Source organism: Physeter macrocephalus, chromosome 2 (genome assembly GCF_002837175.3).
Source record: "Physeter macrocephalus isolate SW-GA chromosome 2, ASM283717v5, whole genome shotgun sequence".
NCBI lineage: Eukaryota > Metazoa > Chordata > Mammalia > Artiodactyla > Physeteridae > Physeter > Physeter macrocephalus.
In genome coordinates, this window is record NC_041215.1 from 74,679,192 (window position 1) to 74,698,016 (window position 18,825).

General features: G+C 39.6%; 1 protein-coding gene across 5 annotated transcripts in view; it reads left to right on the top strand.

Moving 5' to 3' along the window:
• The window catches only part of NOSTRIN (nitric oxide synthase trafficking), a 64,826-nt gene that overhangs the window by 26,546 nt on the left and 19,455 nt on the right, over window positions 1-18,825 (top strand). For 4 of the 5 annotated variants that reach the window (XM_024122402.1, XM_024122401.3, XM_028478767.1 and 1 more), the window contains exons 6-10: window positions 911-973; window positions 3,607-3,705; window positions 8,799-8,924; window positions 14,118-14,216; window positions 14,314-14,439. In XM_024122402.1, the coding sequence (XP_023978170.1) occupies window positions 911-973; window positions 3,607-3,705; window positions 8,799-8,924; window positions 14,118-14,216; window positions 14,314-14,439 (513 nt within the window). The remainder of the gene's footprint in view (window positions 1-910; window positions 974-3,606; window positions 3,706-8,798; window positions 8,925-14,117; window positions 14,217-14,313; window positions 14,440-18,825) is intronic. The other variant, XM_028478764.2, reaches the window with a different exon arrangement.

Genomic DNA, 18,825 nt, shown 5'->3' on the forward strand with positions numbered 1-18,825 from the left:
AGGCTCAGCGGCCATGGCTCACAGGCCCAGCCGCTCCGCGGCATGTGGGATCCTCCCGGACCGGGGCACGAACCCATGTCCCCTGCATCGGCAGGCGGACTCTCAACCACTGCGCCACCAGGGAAGCCCAGTCGAATTTTTTAAAGTGAACTTGTTCCATATTTCAGCAACATAGAGTCAAAAGTGACATAGTGCATAAAATTATTTTAATTGTATTTGTTGTGCTAAACCACATATTCCAAATTTAATGAACTGAAAAAGAAAAAAGTTCAGTGTTGCTAGATCTCAGAGTGGTTGAGTAATGGCTGATCTGTGGGTTTTGAAGAAAGGTCTATGGTTCAGGAGAAAAGGTTCTGCACTAACTTAAGTCTGATCTCCTTAGGAGGTTGCCTAGTTCCATTTTCATCATTTACTGCCCCATTGGCTATTTTAAAGTAGGAGAAAAAGTTAATTATGATTAAGAGTTCAATCTCTTTGAAATTAAAGCAATATTCACTTTAGAGGCAATAAGACAGTTAGTAAAATTAGCACTGCTAGGACTTTTACTGACTCTCACGGTATTAAAATTTGGGCCACATGGAATAATGCTGAAGAGGAAGTAATGGGACTGGAAGTGATACCAAACTATGCAAGATCCTCCTCCACACAGATTGTACCCATTTATATTGTTTCTACAGAGTTACATATTAAAAATAATTATCTTACCAAATGCATTCAGGGTAAATCTTGTGAAGAGATTCTTGACCTGAGGAAAAGAGAGTTGACTACTTTTCTCAGGAAATATGTCCTCTATAGGGTTTTAAAATTCCACTTAATTGTGCTACTAATTATACCAGAATTAATAAGCCAGCACTGTGACTCAACAAGAAGACAGCAAAAAAAATTTTTTTTCTTTTTTTCCCTTCGATAGCTTGATAATGAAGTTGAAAAGACAGCAAATCTTGTCATTGACAACTGGAATCATCAAATTAAGGCAAGTATACACAGATATCATTTGTGTAAACCCAATTTTCAGGATTGAAGCTTTTGGCTTTTGTACAAATGTGATCATGTGTTTTAGTGTCAGTATTTCTAAGTGCTAACTGAAAAGCAAAATGTTTCCTCATCTGAGTTATTATATAGCTATGTCTTTCAACTAAATCAAAAGAGGAGCAGAACTCTAAATATGACTTTTATTTATAGCTAACATGTGGTATTTATTGTATGTCAAGTGCTATATATTTATGTGTTGAATCATCACAAAAACCAACCAATGTGGTATATGACCTTGTGTTGTCCCATTTTATAGATGGGTGGGGAAGCAGAGACACAGAGGTTAATAATTGCTTAATGTTACAAAGCTGGTTAATGGTTGAACCAAGAATTATTCCAAGTCACTGGGCTCCAAGGTCACTGCCCTTAAGCATTACCTACACTGACTGCCCCTCTGTATAATTTGAAACTTAGGGCAAGATATGAATACTGAGTTTTGGTTTTATCTTTTATAAGGGCATTTGTGATTTCTGTCTCACCAGTGAGAGGAGCACAGTGAGGGGTGGGTAAAGATATGTAAAGGGGGATGCCTGTGTTGGTTTCACAAGTATGTACGCCCACTCCTTGTGCACCACACTGTACTAAGACATGGTTCTTGTTTCCATGTAATTTAAAATTTAGTTGGCTAGATAACGTGTGCAGGAAAGAGTGAATGACTTCTAAGGAGAGGAATTATGATCTGGTGTAAGAATTTAGAGCATATCATTACAGGGTCTTAAGCAGAGAGAATCACAGATGGTGCCTATTATACATATATATATGATTATTCTATATAATCATATATAATAATCATATATATATGATTATTATATATATATATGATTATTCTAGAACAATCCAGTTTAGGAGGAATTCATTTCGAGTAGGAAGGACTAGAAGCCAGTGGAGAGGGAATCTGCTCGGAAAACCCAATGATTCCCTTTGAGGGGACTTGTGCTACCAAAGTTGAAATTCTCTTTTTCATCTCCAAAGGGTTGGTGCCCAAAGAGAACTTTATTTCCCAAGTAGATGGCCATGAGTGCAAAATAAGCGGTGACACCCTCAGAAACAGGTGGCTGCATCTCAGCCCTCAGTGTTGCCTCTGAAGCTCCTGCTGGAACCAAGGATCCCATAAGACAAGGACATTAATCAGAAATGTTTGAGATAAATGCATTTCTATGCCCACAATAACAGTCCTGGTAAAGGGATGCTCGCAAGAATCAATTTCATAGTGCATATTTAAAGGTCCCATAAACAAGAGTCCAGTCATTTGTTTTCAGTTTTGCTCTTGATTTTATGAGCTTTCTTAAACAGAATTTGTTTTTAAAAATACATTCTGTAAATATTCGGCTTTCACAGGAAATGCAATACAATGGACCAAAAGAGAAACTATGCTCAGTAACTGCCACTGCTTTCAGGAACAAAAAAAAAATCTTTTTTTATTTCCCAGTTTCCACCAAGTAATTTTTCTAAATAGAACGATTTTATTTTTTATGAAGATTGACAGAGAAATTAGAGAACATAAAATGCTTGCACTATAATAGTTTTCTCTCCAGTTACAATTCAAGGGATTCAGCATGTCAGTAATGAGGTGTAGTCTGTTTTGGAGACTCGAATGAAGAGCCTGAAAGAACCAAATGCTCTTGGCTCCTACTCTCATTTATCAGCAGGCATGTGACCGACGGAAGGTGGAGGGGAAGGGCTCTGAGCTTCTTGTTCCTTGAATTCCATTTTGTAGAGGTTTCATATGTTTAGAGACCTTCAGAAGGCTTTGCCTCTGACTTCCTAGGGAAAGAGAGACCTGGACTTTTCCCTTCATTGTCTGGTTTTACAGTCATTGCAACTTGAGGTGAAAAACCATACCATCTTCCAAGCAACCCAGTTCCTGAATAGGCTAAATCCAACTCAAACCAAATTCTGTTGATTTTATCTCTGGAGCATCCTGTTCTGCCAAGCTGGGACTGTATAGGGAATGATGGATCACCCACATCATAACCCAGGCCAAGGCTGGAGGCATCAACAGAGTAGGGGACTTTGAATGCTGCTTCCTTCCTGACCCCTCCCTCCGCCTACCCACCACAAATGCAGGGTAGTTCACAAAATGCCAGGCAGATGCCCAGCTCTCAAGCCCAGGCATCAGAGAGCAAAATTTTTCTTTTGCTCTAAGTTTTAAGAGAGCATCTTAGAATGACCTCAATTGTGGCCAAGCAGATTTAAAAGAATGATGCCAGCAGTCTTCCATGTTTGTTGTGATTTTTTTGGCAGGGGTACGGGGGGTGGTAAAGCCATTGCCTTCCATTATGCTAGCTAGAACAATGTTTTGGAAACTCGCAAGCCTTCGGCGATTTAACAAAATGTATAACCCTCTTGAATGAACTCAGTGTAATGAAAAAAATATACACTGGTTCTCAGGGAAAAATGTTAGCCACTGTGATATTTTAGGCAGATTTTGAGGTGAGGGCAGAAGTGAAGAATTAAAAATACACAATCATTCAAGCTAGCACGTGAACATGACTTGTTCCAGAACAGAAGAGTTTTTCTCTTGATATCAGTTTCGGATCCTTTTTTGCTCTGTTTGTATGTTTTTGACTCTAGGCCAAGAAGAAATTGATGGTTAGTACCAAGAAGCATGAAGCGCTTTTCCATCTTGTAGAAAGCTCCAAGCAAATTATGACCAAGAAGGAGAAGCAGAAGGTAACCTCTCATGGCCGGCTGAGTGCATATGGCTTAGAGATGGAGGGGCTTCCTGCCCTTAGCTATGAACACAGGAGAACTGGCGGATTCCCCCTCTGTGCGGGGTCTCTGCAGGGCTGTAGTGTGGCAGAATATGAGAAGGATCCTAAGTTATTCCTGATCCCCATATATATATAGTTTTTAAAGATCTTTTTTAAAAAATATTTATTTATTTAGGCTGCTCTGGGTCTTAGTTGTGGCACGCAGGATCTTCCTAGTGACATACGGGCTCATAGTTGCGTCATGTGGGCTGCTTAGTTGCGGCATGCAGACTCTTAGTTGCGGCATGTGAACTCTTAGTTGCTGCATGCATGCGGGATCTAGTTCCCTGACCAGGGATCGAACCTGGGCCCCCTGCGTTGGGAGCTCAGAGTTTTACCCACTGGACCACCAGGGAAGTCCCAGTCCCCATATATTTTTAAAAGGTATTATTGACAGATGACAAATTAAACCAGTGGTGTCCAATATTTTTGATAAGGAGCCCGATTAAACATCTCTCAGCTCACACCCCAAATAAGTAAAAAATATATACACGTAGCATAACGTATTATATAATGTACTTTACCTATCTTGTATATTATATAGAATACTTTTTATATTAAACTAATGTTATGAACATTATACAACATAAAATAGTAGAAATATTTGAAGGATGTGGTAAAAATGAAATAATATTTTCAGTGATTAGCTAATCATGATGTCTTCATATAGTCATTAAGTGACATATACAGACAAAATATACATGTGGGGCAAGGCTCAGCCTTACCCATAGTAAATATAAATTTGTATTTCTAGTATGTCTTCTTGATAATGTCAATTTTTTGGTCAACTTCTCATCAGCTCTTACTAGATCATGCCAGTTTTTGGCTTTTCATGTGGGTGATGATACACGTGTAATCAGGAGCGGGAGAAAGTGTCCGCTCTGACGTTTTCCTGTGGCTTTCTTGTGCTTGCATTGTTAGTATTAACATCAATCTACAGCTTTGTAGCAGAAATCTTTTTAAGGCATGTGTTCATTTTGTGTGTGTTAACCTAATTAAAGTGGATAATAAATCTGTAAATCCGTATGATCCAGACTCCTGCCGATGGGCACATGTCCCAGGATGTTGAGAGTGAAAGCATTTGTGGGACCCACATCAGCTTCTCATGTTATAAAACGCCCGCTCTTCCTCCAGAACACTTCAGAATCCTCAGCTGTCCACACGTGGGCGCCACTATCAATTCATATATTGAATAAGAGTAAGCTTGAACAGTCTTTTTAGGCAAAAATGAACACAAATAATATTGGAGTATTAGATTATCTTGGACACCCTTATGGTATGTGCCCCAGATTGGAAACCTTTGAAATAGTCAATATCTTCCCCCAGAGATGGAGTCCCCATAAGGAAGCGCAGGCAGCACCACTGCAACCCAAAACATTCTTAAAAGAAAGAGAGAATTTTCATTGCCACGTAACCCTATTATTTCATCTGAGGAAACTATCAGTTGAATAACTTAGATTCATTGTTAGCAAGATATTACAAGGTTCTTGTGTCAATCTTCACAGTTTGAAATGATCATAACAGGTACTGAATAATGAGACAGCTTCCGAAGAGGAGGCAAAACCAAAGTAAGTTAAAAACCTAAGCTCCAGGACCTCGTGGTAGGCATTTGGAGCCTTCATTAGAAGCTATTCTTTATTGATGTCGAGCAATGACAAAGGCAAAAGGATGGACAGCTAAGTGGTGAATTTTTGCTTCCTTCCCTCATTAGCAGCTTCCCTGAGAGGCAGAAGTTCGTGATCCTCCCCTGCCCTCCTCCACCTGGTCCTGTCAACCATAGCCCTTGGCTGTCATTACATCACAGACCCCTACCATCTCATCACTTTATCTGGTAGCTTTCTCTTTTTTAGTCCTAAAGCTAAACGCCTAAGGCGGCGTTCATTTTTGCATCTCACGTAGACGTGCCCATGATCTCCCACTTGAGCTGGGCTGGTTCGGTGCTGCTCAGTAATCCTTCCTGTTTTCCTGCTCAGCAGTCCTTGTTCTCACAAGAAGCTGATCTACATCTCCATTCTTCTCGCTCCTCCATCCTCACCACCCACTCTCAGCAGACCATCTTGCCTCCAGCGTCACAGAGTAAATAGAAGTCAGTACAGCCACCTGCCTACTGAAGTCCTATGTGCAATGCGACAGGCCAATTCTTCATCCTGTGCTCTGATTCCCATCCCAGCCTCCTCTCAGAGGCCCTTCCCTGGATTATTCCCTTCTCTCCTGTATCTCTAAGGGTTGCTTCCCATCAGCCTTTTCAACTTCCCTCTATCTTGGGAGAGTAGGAAGAATCAGGGAGACACCCTTTGTCTCCCTGATATTCCTATTCCTGCTCCTCTCCAGATATCATCATCTCTTTCTTTTTACAATAGGATTTATTGAAAGGGTTATCTGTGCTCTGTCTCCACTTCCTCATCTCCCGTTCACTCCACAAACCACCGACCAAGCTTTCCCCAACCTCAGGATAAAGCACAAACTCTTTTATGTGGCCCTCAAGACGCTCCCTGACTTGGCCCTTGCTTAACTTTTCAGCATTTTCACTTGCTATTATTTCTCTCAAACTGTGTGCTCCAACCTCACCAAAATTTTTTTTGGTATCATGTCATGCTATTTTGCCTCACCAATTCCTACTTTCATTTTAGGTTTATTCACACAGGGATCATTTCTGTGAGCACCCACTCTGTGACACCTGAATACTTCTATCATCTTGGGATCTATCAAACAGGATAACAATGGCCTGTGTGGGTCCTTGACTAGAGAGGGAGCCTATCTAGTTCCTTTATCTATTCCCAGTGTCTAGTACGTGACACGGTGTGACAGTCAAGAAATATTTGATGAATGAATTAATGAATCGATGTTTGTTCCAAGAGAAAGAAAAGAGGAAAGAAAAAGTATTTAATCTTTGACAAATTTTAGGAAAAGTTTCTGAGAAGTTCCTTAAATAAGAATATAAGAGTCTCCATTCTTCTTCTGTATCTGTTTGGGGTTATTTGCTGTAAATTTGCTGAGCAGAAACTTCTAGTCAATAGCTATAAAGTGTAGGCTGATGAACGTGAGTGGTGAGGAGAAGCAAGTACAGTACAGATCAGGAACCTCCAACTCAAGACTGTAATCTACCAATGATTCCTGTACTCTTATTCTGTAAATCCTTCAGGCCTTGGCATTTCTTACCAGGACAGGTAGAGATTTGTGCAATCAGTCTCCAGATTGACTCTGTTCTCATTGCTGGGCACACTCAATAAGAATCAAAGAACAATGACTTAGCCAAGTATAGCTATGGTACACATTCAACCCTTTCTCTGTATCATTATCAGGCTAAAATTCACAAGCTCATATCTCTATAGATAAATGGCTCATTACACTTGATATACAAAACCAACCATGTCCTGGGTAGGTCATACATCAGAGCTGAGGGACAGTTGAATGGCTAGCATATCAACTGGAATAATAAAGTGAGTGGTGTTAATATTCAGCATTTTGGATGAATGTTCTTCATTACTGAAACGTTAGTCAAAAAGTCCTTAAACATAAAGAGGAGCATTCTTAAAAACCTTTATCTCTGTCCTTGAAAATCCTAAACTGCTTAAATCACAGGACTCCTTGGTATTCCTTGAACTGTGGCTTGAGGACCGTTTGCATCAGAATCATCTGAGGAGGCAGTGAAAATTCAGATTTCCTGATCCCACCACCGAGCTACTGAATCAGTATTGCTACTGGTGGAACCCTGAAAATCTGCAATTTTCCAAGAATCTCTGGTCATTCCTAGGCATTTTTGTTTGTTTGTTTGTTTGTTTTTTGTTTTTTTTTTGTTTTGTGGTATGCGGGGCTCCCTCCGTTGCGGCCTCTCCCGTTGCGGAGCACAGGCTCCGGACGCGCAGGCTCAGCGGCCATGGCTCACGGGCCCAGCCGCTCCGCGGCACGTGGGATCCTCCCAGACCGGGGCGCGAACCCGGTTCCCCTGCATCGGCAGGCGGACGCGCAAACACTGCGCCACCAGGGAAGCCCTCCTAGGCATTTTAAAGTCTGAGAATTATTCATGTAATACAACTTCTTCCTTTCTCAAAGATGTGAAATTATGTGTCTGAGCATTTTGAGAATTCAATTCAAACTACCTTGGTCCAGAGAGTTTTGTATTTGATTTTCACAATCAGGATGGCCAATTTTGGTGACTGGCCAGAAGGGGCTCTTTGTGAAGGAGCATATCATTGGGGGTCAGGATGACAGGAAAGCACTTGTCAAGCTGTCCATAACTTGCAGTGAACAATGGCATGTATCTCAGGCTCTTTCTTCCCTAGTAATAGTAACACTCACTAATCTTTGAGTGCTATACTGACTGTCAAGCAGTGTGCCCTGTTCCTTACCTGTATCGCCTGCTTGATTCCTCAGAGCAACACAGTGAAGTGGGAGCATCGCTGTCCCCATCACAGAGATGAGAAAACTGTGGCTTGTGAAGTTTAAGTAACTCACTTGTAGTCAGAACCAGGACTCTAATCCTGAAGTCTGATTCCAGAGTTATATTGCAGAGTTTAAATAGTGAAAGTGAAGTGAGAGGATGGTCTCCAGGCCTAATGCTAGTTTTAGAAATTATCTGATTGTGCAAATCTCTACCTGTCCCGGTAAGAAATGCAGAGGCCTGAAGGATTTATGAAATAAGAGAACGGGAATCATTGGTAGATTACAGTCTTGAGTTGGAGGTTCCTGATCTGTACTTGCTTCTCTGCATCTGTCATTTGGCCTCTTCCTTCATCTGATGAAAGTGGGCATATCACATCGTATTTAAGGACCTCAATTTCCTCATGTGAAAAATTGAAGGAATCCTATTGAAAGGCTCTTAGGTTTCCTTTCAGTTCTGACATCCCTGTTTTCTGAGAAAGGTCTTTGATTTTGTCATCTATAGTCACTGTTTATGACTTTAGCTGGGAGATGAGAAACTCATCATTGGGATGCATATAATTCTTTCTCCAGAATTACAAAGGGCTTTCGTAAATGCGTTCATGAATATGTGACACTGATGTTTTACCTTAGCTCCTCAATAAACTGAAAAAATCAACTGAGAAGTTGTCAAAAGAAGATGAAAATTACTACCAAAAAAACATGGCCAGCTGTTCTACCAGACTGAAATGGGAGAACACACTGGAAAATTGCTTCCAGGTAAGTTATGCATTCACGTTTTTTTTTTTCTTTCTTTTTCCAAAGAGCTTTGTGTGGGAGAGAAATCACTGCTCCCATTCTATCTTCTAGGCACCCTTCAAGGGCTATGAGAAAAACACTTAAACTAGATGTCTCCATCCATCTCATTTTTCTATCTATATCACAACAACAGGAGATAATTATGACTCTTACTGGTATGGCTGCCAGGATTCCTGGTGTAGCGGACATCTAGCTGGCCTTCAAGATGTGTTAGGTATTGCTGTTACTAAGTACCCTTATCAGAAGCTCTTACTAGGTCTCTCCTTCCTTTTTCTCAGTGTCCTTTTCTCCTGTTAGGGTCCTCCTCCACCTTCTCCTTCCACCCCAGCCTGCTTTCAGCAGTCCCAACTTTTATGTTGAAGCTATGAAAATTATCTTCTTCGCTTATAAAGTCTTCATGATGGTGACAGATGTATATCATTTACATTTCAAAAGAGCTTCTTTCAACTAAGCTTTAAAAATATTTAAGACTCTAGGTTTGTTTTTTAATTAGAATCCAAATCAAGTGGAGAATCTACTAGAAGTCAGAATCTCCATAAAAAAAGAAAGGTTTCCTTCATCCTCTTTGTTTCCTGGTTTATTGCTACCACCGTGCTGGAGGCCACTGGTATTTCTCCCCCCTCTTCCTTTGAGTTCACTCAATTCCTCTTACTCCCATAAGAGTTCTAAGTTTAAGTTCTAAGCTTATCCTCTTGCTTAGAGCCAGCCTCTGCCCCCTGAGTGCCAAATCAAGCCCTACTAGACCCACTTGGGATACTCCTGTCGAGTCATCCTTGCCTCACCGTAACCAATAAGGATTCCCTTACTTAGTATTTCGTTGGCTTTTACATACTCAGTCTATACCAACAAGTCATTGACTCACATATTACACTATGTATTCCTTATTCTCTGTTGTTTGCAAACAACAGGAGTAAAATGTGATATTCATGAAGACACATAACAAAAGTGGGCTGAACTCAATTAAAATGGAATTTTATTAGAAGTGTGGAAAGTGGAGATGGGTCAACCACGGTTGTTCCATTTCATTTTTTTCGCCATTCTCCCACCATTCTTCTGTAAAAATGGAATCTAAGAATGTATTTTAACGTCTTATGAAGTGTCCTCTTACCCCTTCTTACTCTGCAGATTGGATTCACAAATTCTTTCAGAGAACATTCATTGAACTATGCTTAAGGTAGTTTACTAGATACTGTAAAGTCTCAAGTGCGATTATTAAGTAATGAAACCAATTGCACAAACCACACATCAAAATTAGTCTTATTACTTCATAATTATTCTATGTTCAAGCCACATTTCCTACCTTCCAAGAAGAAACAATTCAGTTGTTAGAAATAACCTATAATATATTTTGAAAAATAATAGCCACTCAAGAATTCCCCGGTGGCCCAGTGATTAGGACTCCATGCTGTCACAGCCATGGGTCCAGGTTCAGTCCCTCGTTGGGGAACTAAGATCCTGCAAGCTGCTCAGTGTGGCCAAATAATAATAATGGTAATAATAGCCACTCTATCAAAAATGACCACAAATCAAATGTTTGGTACTGTTAGTATTTACTAGAGGAATTATTTTAGAAAGCCTTTTGCAATCAATGCAAACAGCCTTAAAAATGTTCAAATTATCAACTAGCGTTCCTCATCTGAACCACGGAACACAGAAAATAATGTGAGTGACTGTTTTCTCAGTTCCCCGAGGATGGTAGTGACTAATACCCTCTAGATGTGGAGAAGAAATGGTAACTCATGGCTGATAACAGATGCCTTAGGACATTAGGGTTTAATTCTCTCCAGAACCTCGGCTGAAAGACCTAATTTCCTTTCCATAAATCCATCTTGAGGAAGTAGATAAAAAACAAAATACAGATTTCTGTTCAAAATACATTAAAAGTAAAAGGGAAGAAGCAATACAAATAGCCAAAATTAAGGGGATGACTAAATAAATCAATACACTCTACACAAGGCACTATTAATTAAAATGGTGTTTTGGAGACTAGTGGCATTGGAAACTGCTTATGTATAATGTTAAGTGAAAAAACAGGATAACAATTTGAATAATTTGGTTGATAAGTAGGAAGATAAAATAATACATACACACATACCTCGACAGACGAAAATACATCAGAATGTTAACAGTGGTCATCTCTAGGTGGAAGGATTATAAGTGATTTTAAAATTTATTTTCTTGTAGCCCTTTATGGCCCCAAGACAATGTCTAGGGTGCTTGTTAAAATTCAGATTCCTGAGTGTCTTCCTAGATGGGGTAAGTCAGAACTTCTGAATGATTTTAGGAAGGGGTCTAGGTGATCTCTAGATGTACTAAAGTTTGAGAGTTCGTGCTCTAGAAAAAGCAAGGTACTTCTTTGATCAGTTTTATGAAAACAATATAGATGAAAATGAAGTCACTCCAATCTCTCCGGGTAGTACAAACCAGAAGGTCAGGACAGCAGAAGTGAAAAGAATGAATGAACAGTGTGAATCATCATGAAGCCTGGGCCCCAGACAGCCTCTCCATCTACTTTTCCTTGATAACTCTTTGATCCCACTTTCCTCTCATGTGCTATTATGAAAGCACAGGAGGATAATTTGAGGTCCTCCAGAGTATCTTGCTTCTCTATGACCTATTTTATACAAAAAGAACAAAATAATAGAAAGCAATAGTTCATTAAATGAGATATGGATTTCCCCTTCGCACAGTGGAATTTATCTCAGCCTCTCTTCACGAGCAGACATAGATCATCTTAATGATTTCCCTGAAATGAAATTAAAATCTTTTAAATATTGCCATCGCCACCAAGGGACACTGGTTATTCTAGTCGCAGATTGATGCTAGTGGCTCAGCACTTGTCACTTGTAAAGAAACAGCTGCCCAGCAGGGATGCAGTGTGTTCCCCAAACCTGGCTTTTGTTTTCTGTCCTGTCCTTTGCTCACGGTGCTAAACTAGAACAGCTGCTTTCTAGATCTTTTTCCATAGTATAAAGACTCTTTCTTTTTGAAGACTGTCCCACTTGAGGTCCAAGACACTGAGCAGAATTTATTTTACATATTTGTTAGAGGAGGCATATGGTTTGTGCCCTTTGATGAAGCATTACATTTACTAGGCTACTCTTCTGTGTCTTTAATCCTGTACCTGGGGGACAGAGGGCACATTCACATGGCTGGTACTTGAGATTTTGGAGAAAGACTCAAGAGACCAAGAGCAGAAACAAAGGTATTTCATTCCCATTGACTTACAAAAATTGTGCAGCTTCTGACTAGACCAAAAAGGTAGCCATGGGGGAACAGAGCTCTAGGCTTCCCAATTCAAATGTCGGGACACTTGGTACAGAATTGAAATCTGCATGTGGTTGACATAGATGTTCACAGTTACTGCCAGCTTTTTACCACTTGCATTTAATAGCAGCATTAAAATGACTATATACTCGTAAACAAAGTGTGGTAAGTACAGACAATGGAACATTATTCAGCCTTAAAAAGGAAGGAAATTCTGACACAGGCTACAATGTGCATGAATATTGAAGACTTTATGCTAAGTGAAATAAACCAGACACAAAGGGACAAATATTGTATGATTCCTCTTATAAGAGATAGCTAGGGTAGTCAGATTCATGGAAGACAACAAGTAGAATGGTGGCTGCCAGGAATGAGGGGAGAGAGAATGGGGAATTATTGTTAATGGGTACAGAGTCTCAGTTTTGCAAGATGAAACAAGTTCTGGATATGGGTAGTGGTGATTGTTGCACAACGATGTGAATGGACTTAATGCCACTGAACTGTACACTTAAAAATGGTTAACAGGTAAACTTTATGTAACTATTACACAAATAAAGTTTTTGAAAATTTAATGATTATATACCATAGATTAAATAACAGCAGGATGTGAATGCAGTCTACACACAAGGGTATAAAGGAACACCAGGCTGGACAGGCTAGTGGCCCCTGCAGGTGTGCTGAAAGACAGGATGGGAGAAGCCAGTGGCCTTTGTGATGTCTCCCCACCTCCACCCTACCAAAGGCCCTGAGACGCAGTCCTCCCTTCTTACTTCCACGATAATGCCACCCACCAATTTGCCCAAGAAGGCTTTCTTCCTCAGGAAGGACTATTGATGAGTACTCTTTACTGTGTGGGAAGAAGCAGGGTGGGATGGCGGGTATGAAAGGAACCAACCTAGCCTCTGGATAAAGGGGGAAAGCCCAGGCCTTGTCCTTACAGAAACGGGATGAGGCATGTTGTCTTGGACACTTGCCACCTCTGTCAAAGCCCACGGGCTTCTGGGCACATACCCAGCAGCCTCCTATGGCCCTCACAAGGCTTAGGAATGCCCCCTGCATTTCCACTTGACCCAGCTTTCTTGGACAATGCCTAGTTGCTGAGCGTCCCTGTATTTCCTCAAAACAAACAGTCTGTAGCTCCGCTAGCAGTGAGGGGTGAGAGTCAAATAGCTAACTTTTTCTAAAATGTTAATGGCTGACAAGGCAAATGTGACCTCCCTTACTTTATTTACTCTTCCTAGCTAAAAGCCATAAAACTCTGAAAGTGGAATTTTTGTCATCCCGCACAAAACAGGGAGGCTGTGTTGCCACCTTCCAAGAGTGGTCTCTGAGCCCCAGGCCTAATTTTAGGCCAGATGATGAATTGATCAGACTTTAAGCTTCTGCTCTCATCACATAATTTCCTTAAGCAGAGAATTTGCATCTCATCATCATTGTCCCTGCCGGAACCGGCAAAATGCCTTGTATGTGCTGCAAACAACTCTAGAAATACTTAGTGTCTGACTGCATTTCCAAGATACAGACATGGGTTTTACTGGGCTTCATTCTTTTTTTGGAACCCACAGATTCTTTTCAAATGATTCCTTTCTCCCCCTTCTTTGTGAACATCAGGTAACCTGTGGCATCCACCTATGTGTTTTTTTGGCCCACAAAAGCCTGGAGAAAGCGTGTGAGTTAAATTGATCCTAATGGAGGATAAATAAGACAGACATCAAATCACATTCCTGTCCTGGGAAACTACTCCCCTCCACAATGTGGATATAATGTAATCAAGAGGCACAAACAGGACGGCTCACTCAGACTTTCTTCGTTGTGTTAGTGCTTAGTGGGTGACTTCAGTTTTGTATAACAGTGGGCTGATCTAATCTCATTTTTCATCCTTCTCAGAGCATCCTGGAGCTGGAGAAGGAAAGAATTCAACTCTTATGCAATAACTTAAACCAGTACTCCCAACATATTTCTGTTTTTGGCCAAACCCTGACCACAGTGAGTAGTAAAGAATTCGCCATCTCTGGTATGCATGGTAAGAAATGGCAGGAAACGTGTCCTCTGCAACCTTGTTCTGCTTTCCTCGGCATTGCAGTGCCACACGCAGATTCACTGTGCCATCAGCAAGATAGATGTTGAAAATGATATCCAGGCTCTCGTGGAAGAAACCGCAGTTTCATCTACAGAAAATAAATCTGAGTTCCTATTAACTGATTACTTTGTAAGTATGGAATGGAAGGAAGTTTCACTCATGGGAAACCTTAGTCAGTCATATACTGAGGGATTCATTATGAAAAGAATTGAGAGCAATTGTAAAGGAAATGTATTGTTTAGGAAGCAAAAATATTGACTTTTTCACAGTCCGTATAAATTTAAAAACTGTGTGGTTTACAGACTGGGCAATGCAAACCTGTCTTTGGTATTCTCTGCAAGGGAAGAACTCCAAACAGAGTTTTAGCCTGAATCTTTTTTTTGGAAGCAAATATTTTATTTCATTTACTTTTTTAATTAAAAAAAATTTTATTTTATATTGGAACATAGTTGATTAACAATGTTGTGTTAGTTTCAGGTGTACAGCAAAGTGATTCAGTTATACATATACATGTATCTATTCCTTTATAAATTCTTTTCCCATTTAGGTTATTACAGAGTACTGAGTGGAGTTCCCTGTGCTATACAGTAGGTCCTTGTTGGTTATCTATTTTAAATATAGCAGTGTGTATATGTCAATCCCAAACTCCTGATCTGTCCCTCCCCCCAAGACCGAATCTTCACACTCTGTAAATAATCACTGTGTATCACATTGGTTGTCTATTGCTGCATAACAACTTACCCCCAAACTCAACAGCTTGAAGCAAACATTTATTATCTCAGAGTTTCTGTGGGTCAGAAATCCAGGTGTGGGTTAGCTGGGTGCCCGAGTCCCAAACAGGGCTGTAATCAAGGTGTCAGCTGGGACCGCAGACATCTCAATGCTCTACTGGGAGATGATCCGCTTCTAAGCTCACTCATGTGGCTGATGGCAAGCCTCTGGTCCTCGGGAACGGTTTTAGCTGGAGATATCAGTTCCTTGCCGTGTGGGTCTCTCCATCTATGGAGAGCTCACAGCATATCAGCCTGCTTCCCCTGGAACTAGCAATGCAGGAGAGACAGAGCCAGAGTGTCCAAGATGGAAGCATAGTCTTTTAAAAGCTAATCTCAGAAGTGACATCTCATCAGATTCTATTTGTTAGAAGCAAAGTCAATAAACAGCCCACACTCAAGGGGAAGGGATCACACAGAGGCATGAATCTTAGGAGGTGCAAATTATTGTCAACATCCTTTCTGGTCCTTGCCTTTGAAAAACTTTAACCTAATTAGAGGATTATATTTTTTCTTTTTTCTTCTGGTTTTATTGAGATATAATGAACATACAGCACTGTATAAGTTTAAGGTGTACAGCATAATGATTTGACTTACATACATCATGAAATGATTACACAAGTTTAGTGAACATCCGTTATCTCATATAGATAGAACCTTAAAAAAATAGAAAAAAAACATTTTCCTTGCGATGAGAACTCTTAGGGTTTACTATCCTAACAGCTTTCATATATAACACACAGCAGTGTTCATTTTATTATCATGCTGTGCGTTACATGCCCAGTACTTACTTATCTTGTAACTGGAAGTTTGTACCTTTTGACCACCTTCATCCAATTCCTCTTCTCCCCCGCACCCATCTCGGGTAACCACAAATCTGATCTCTTTCTCTATGAGCTTGTTGGTTTTTGAAGTATAATTGACCTACAACATGATGTTAGTTCCTGGCACACAACACAGTGATTCGATATTTCTATACATTACAAAATGATCACCATGATAAAGTTAGTTGTTATCTGTAACCCTACACAGTTATTACATTATTATCGACTAATATTCCCCACACTGTACATTTCATACCTATGATTCATTTATTGTGTAACTGAAAGTTTGTACCTCTTAAATCTCTCTCACCTATTTCTTTCCTCCTCTACCCTCTTCCCTGTCAACCACCAGTTTGTTCTCTACACCTATGATTCTGTTTTTGTTTAGTTGTGTTTGTTCCTTTGTTTTTTTAGATTCCACTATAAGTGAAATCATACAGTATTTGTTTTTCTCTGTCTGGCTTATTTCATTTAGAATAATACCTTCTAGGTCCATCCATGTTGTCACAAATGGCAAGATTTCATTCTTTTTTTGTGGCTGAGTAATATTCCATTATATATATAACAAATCTTCTTTATCCATTCATCTATTGATGGGAACTTAGGTTGCTTCAATATCTTGGCTATTGTAAATAACGCTGCAATGAACACTGGGGTGCATATATCTTTTCAAATTAACGTTTTTGCTTTCATCAGGTATATACCCAGGAGTAGAACTGCTGGAATGTATGGTCGTTTCCACCAACAGTGCACCACAGTTCCCTTTTCTCCATATCCTCACCAACACTTATTATTTGTTGTCTTTGTAATCATGGCCATTCTGACAGGTGTGAGGTGACAGCTCACTGTGGTTCTGATTTGCATTTCCCTGATGATTAGTGATGTTGAGATCTTTTCATGTGCCTGTTGGCCATCTGTATGTCTTCTCTGGAAAAATGTCTATTCAGGTCCTCTGCCCATTATTTAATTGGGTTGTTTGGTTTTTCTGATGTTGAGTTGTATTAGTTCCTTGTATATTTTGGATATTAACCCCTTGTCAGATAAATCATTTGCAAATTTCTTCTCCCATTCAGTAGGTAGCCTTTTCGTTTTGTTGGAAGTTTCATTTGTGTTTTGTTGACGTTTCCTCCACTGTGCAAAAGTTTTTAGTTTGATGTAGTCTCATTTGTTTATTTTTTGTTTCCCTTGCCTGAGACATATTCAAAACAAATATTGTTAAGACCAGTGTCAAAGAATGTTCTGCCTGTGTTTTCTTCTAGCAGTTTTATGGTTTCAAGTCTTACATTTAAGTTTTTTTTTTTTTTTTTTTTTACATTTAAGTTTTTAATCCATTTTGAGTTTAGTTTATTTTTTATTGAAGTATAGTTGATTTATAATGTGTTAATTACTGCTATACAGCAAAGTGATTCAGTTATACATATATATATATATATACATATATATATATATATTCTTTCTTTATGTTCTTTTCCATTATGGTTTATCATAGGATATTGAATATAGTCCTCTGTGCTATACAGTAGGACCTTGTTGTTTATCTAGTCTCTATATAAAAGCTTACATCTGCTAACCCAAACTCCCACTCCATCCCTTCCCCATCCCCCTTCCCCTTGGCAACCACCAGTCTGTTTTCTATGTCCATAATTCTGCTTCTGTTTTGTAGATAGGTTTATTTGTGTCATATTTTAGATTCCACATATAAGTGATATCACATGGTATTTGTCTTTCTCTTTCTGACTTACTTCACTTAGTATGATAGTCTCTAGTTGCATCCATGTTGCTGCAAATGGCATTTTTCTGTTCTTTTTTATGGCTGAGTAGTATTACATTGTATATATGTACCACATATTCTTCATCCATTTGTCTATCAGTGGACATTTAGGTTGTTTCCATGTCTTGCCTATTGTGAATAGTGCTGCTGTGAACATAGGGGCGCATGTATCTTTTTGAATTACAGTTTTGTCTGGATATATGCCCAGGAGTGGGATTGCTGGATTATATGGTAATTCTATTTTTAGTTTTCTGAAGAACCTCTATACTGTTTTCCACAGTGGCTGCACCAACTTACATTCCCACCAACAGTGTATGAGTGTTCCCTTTTCTCCACACCCTCTCCAGCATTTGTTATTTGTAGAGTTTTTAATGATGGCCATTCTGACTGGTGTGAGGTGATACCTCATTTTAGTTTTGATTTGTGTTTCTCTGATCATTAGTGATTTTGAGCATCCTTTCTTGTGCCTGTTGGCCATCTGTATGTCTTCTTTGGAGAAATGTCTCTTTAGGTCTTCTGCCCATTTTTGGATTGGGTTGTTTGTTTTCTTGTTGTTGAGTTGTATAAGCTGCTTGTATATTTTGGAAATTAAGCCCTTGTCATTCGCATCTTTTGCAAATATTTTCTCCCATTCTGTAGGTTGTTTCTTCGTTTTGTTTATGGTTTCCTTTGCTGTGCAAAAGCTTGTAAGTTTGACTAGTTCTCATTTGTTTATTTTTGTTTTTATTTCTATTGCCTTGGGAGACTGACCTAAGAAAACATTGGTACAATTTATGTCAGAGAATGTTTTGCCTGAGAATGTTTTGCCTATGTTCTCTTCTAGGAGTTTTATGGTGTTATGTCTTATGTTTAAGTCTTTAAGCCATTTTGAGTTTATTTTTATATATGGTGAGAGAAAGTAATCCAGTTTGATTCTTTTGCATGTAGCTATCTAGTTTTCCCAACACCATTTTTTTTAACATCTTTATTGGAGTATAACGGTTTTAAAATGGTGTGTTAGTTTCTGCTTTACAACAAAGTGAATCAGTTATACATATACATATGTTCCCATATCTCTTCCCTCTTGCATCTCCCTCCCTCCCACCCTCCTTATCCCACCCCTCTAGGTGGTCACAAAGCACCGAGCTGATCTCCCTGTGCTATGTGGCTG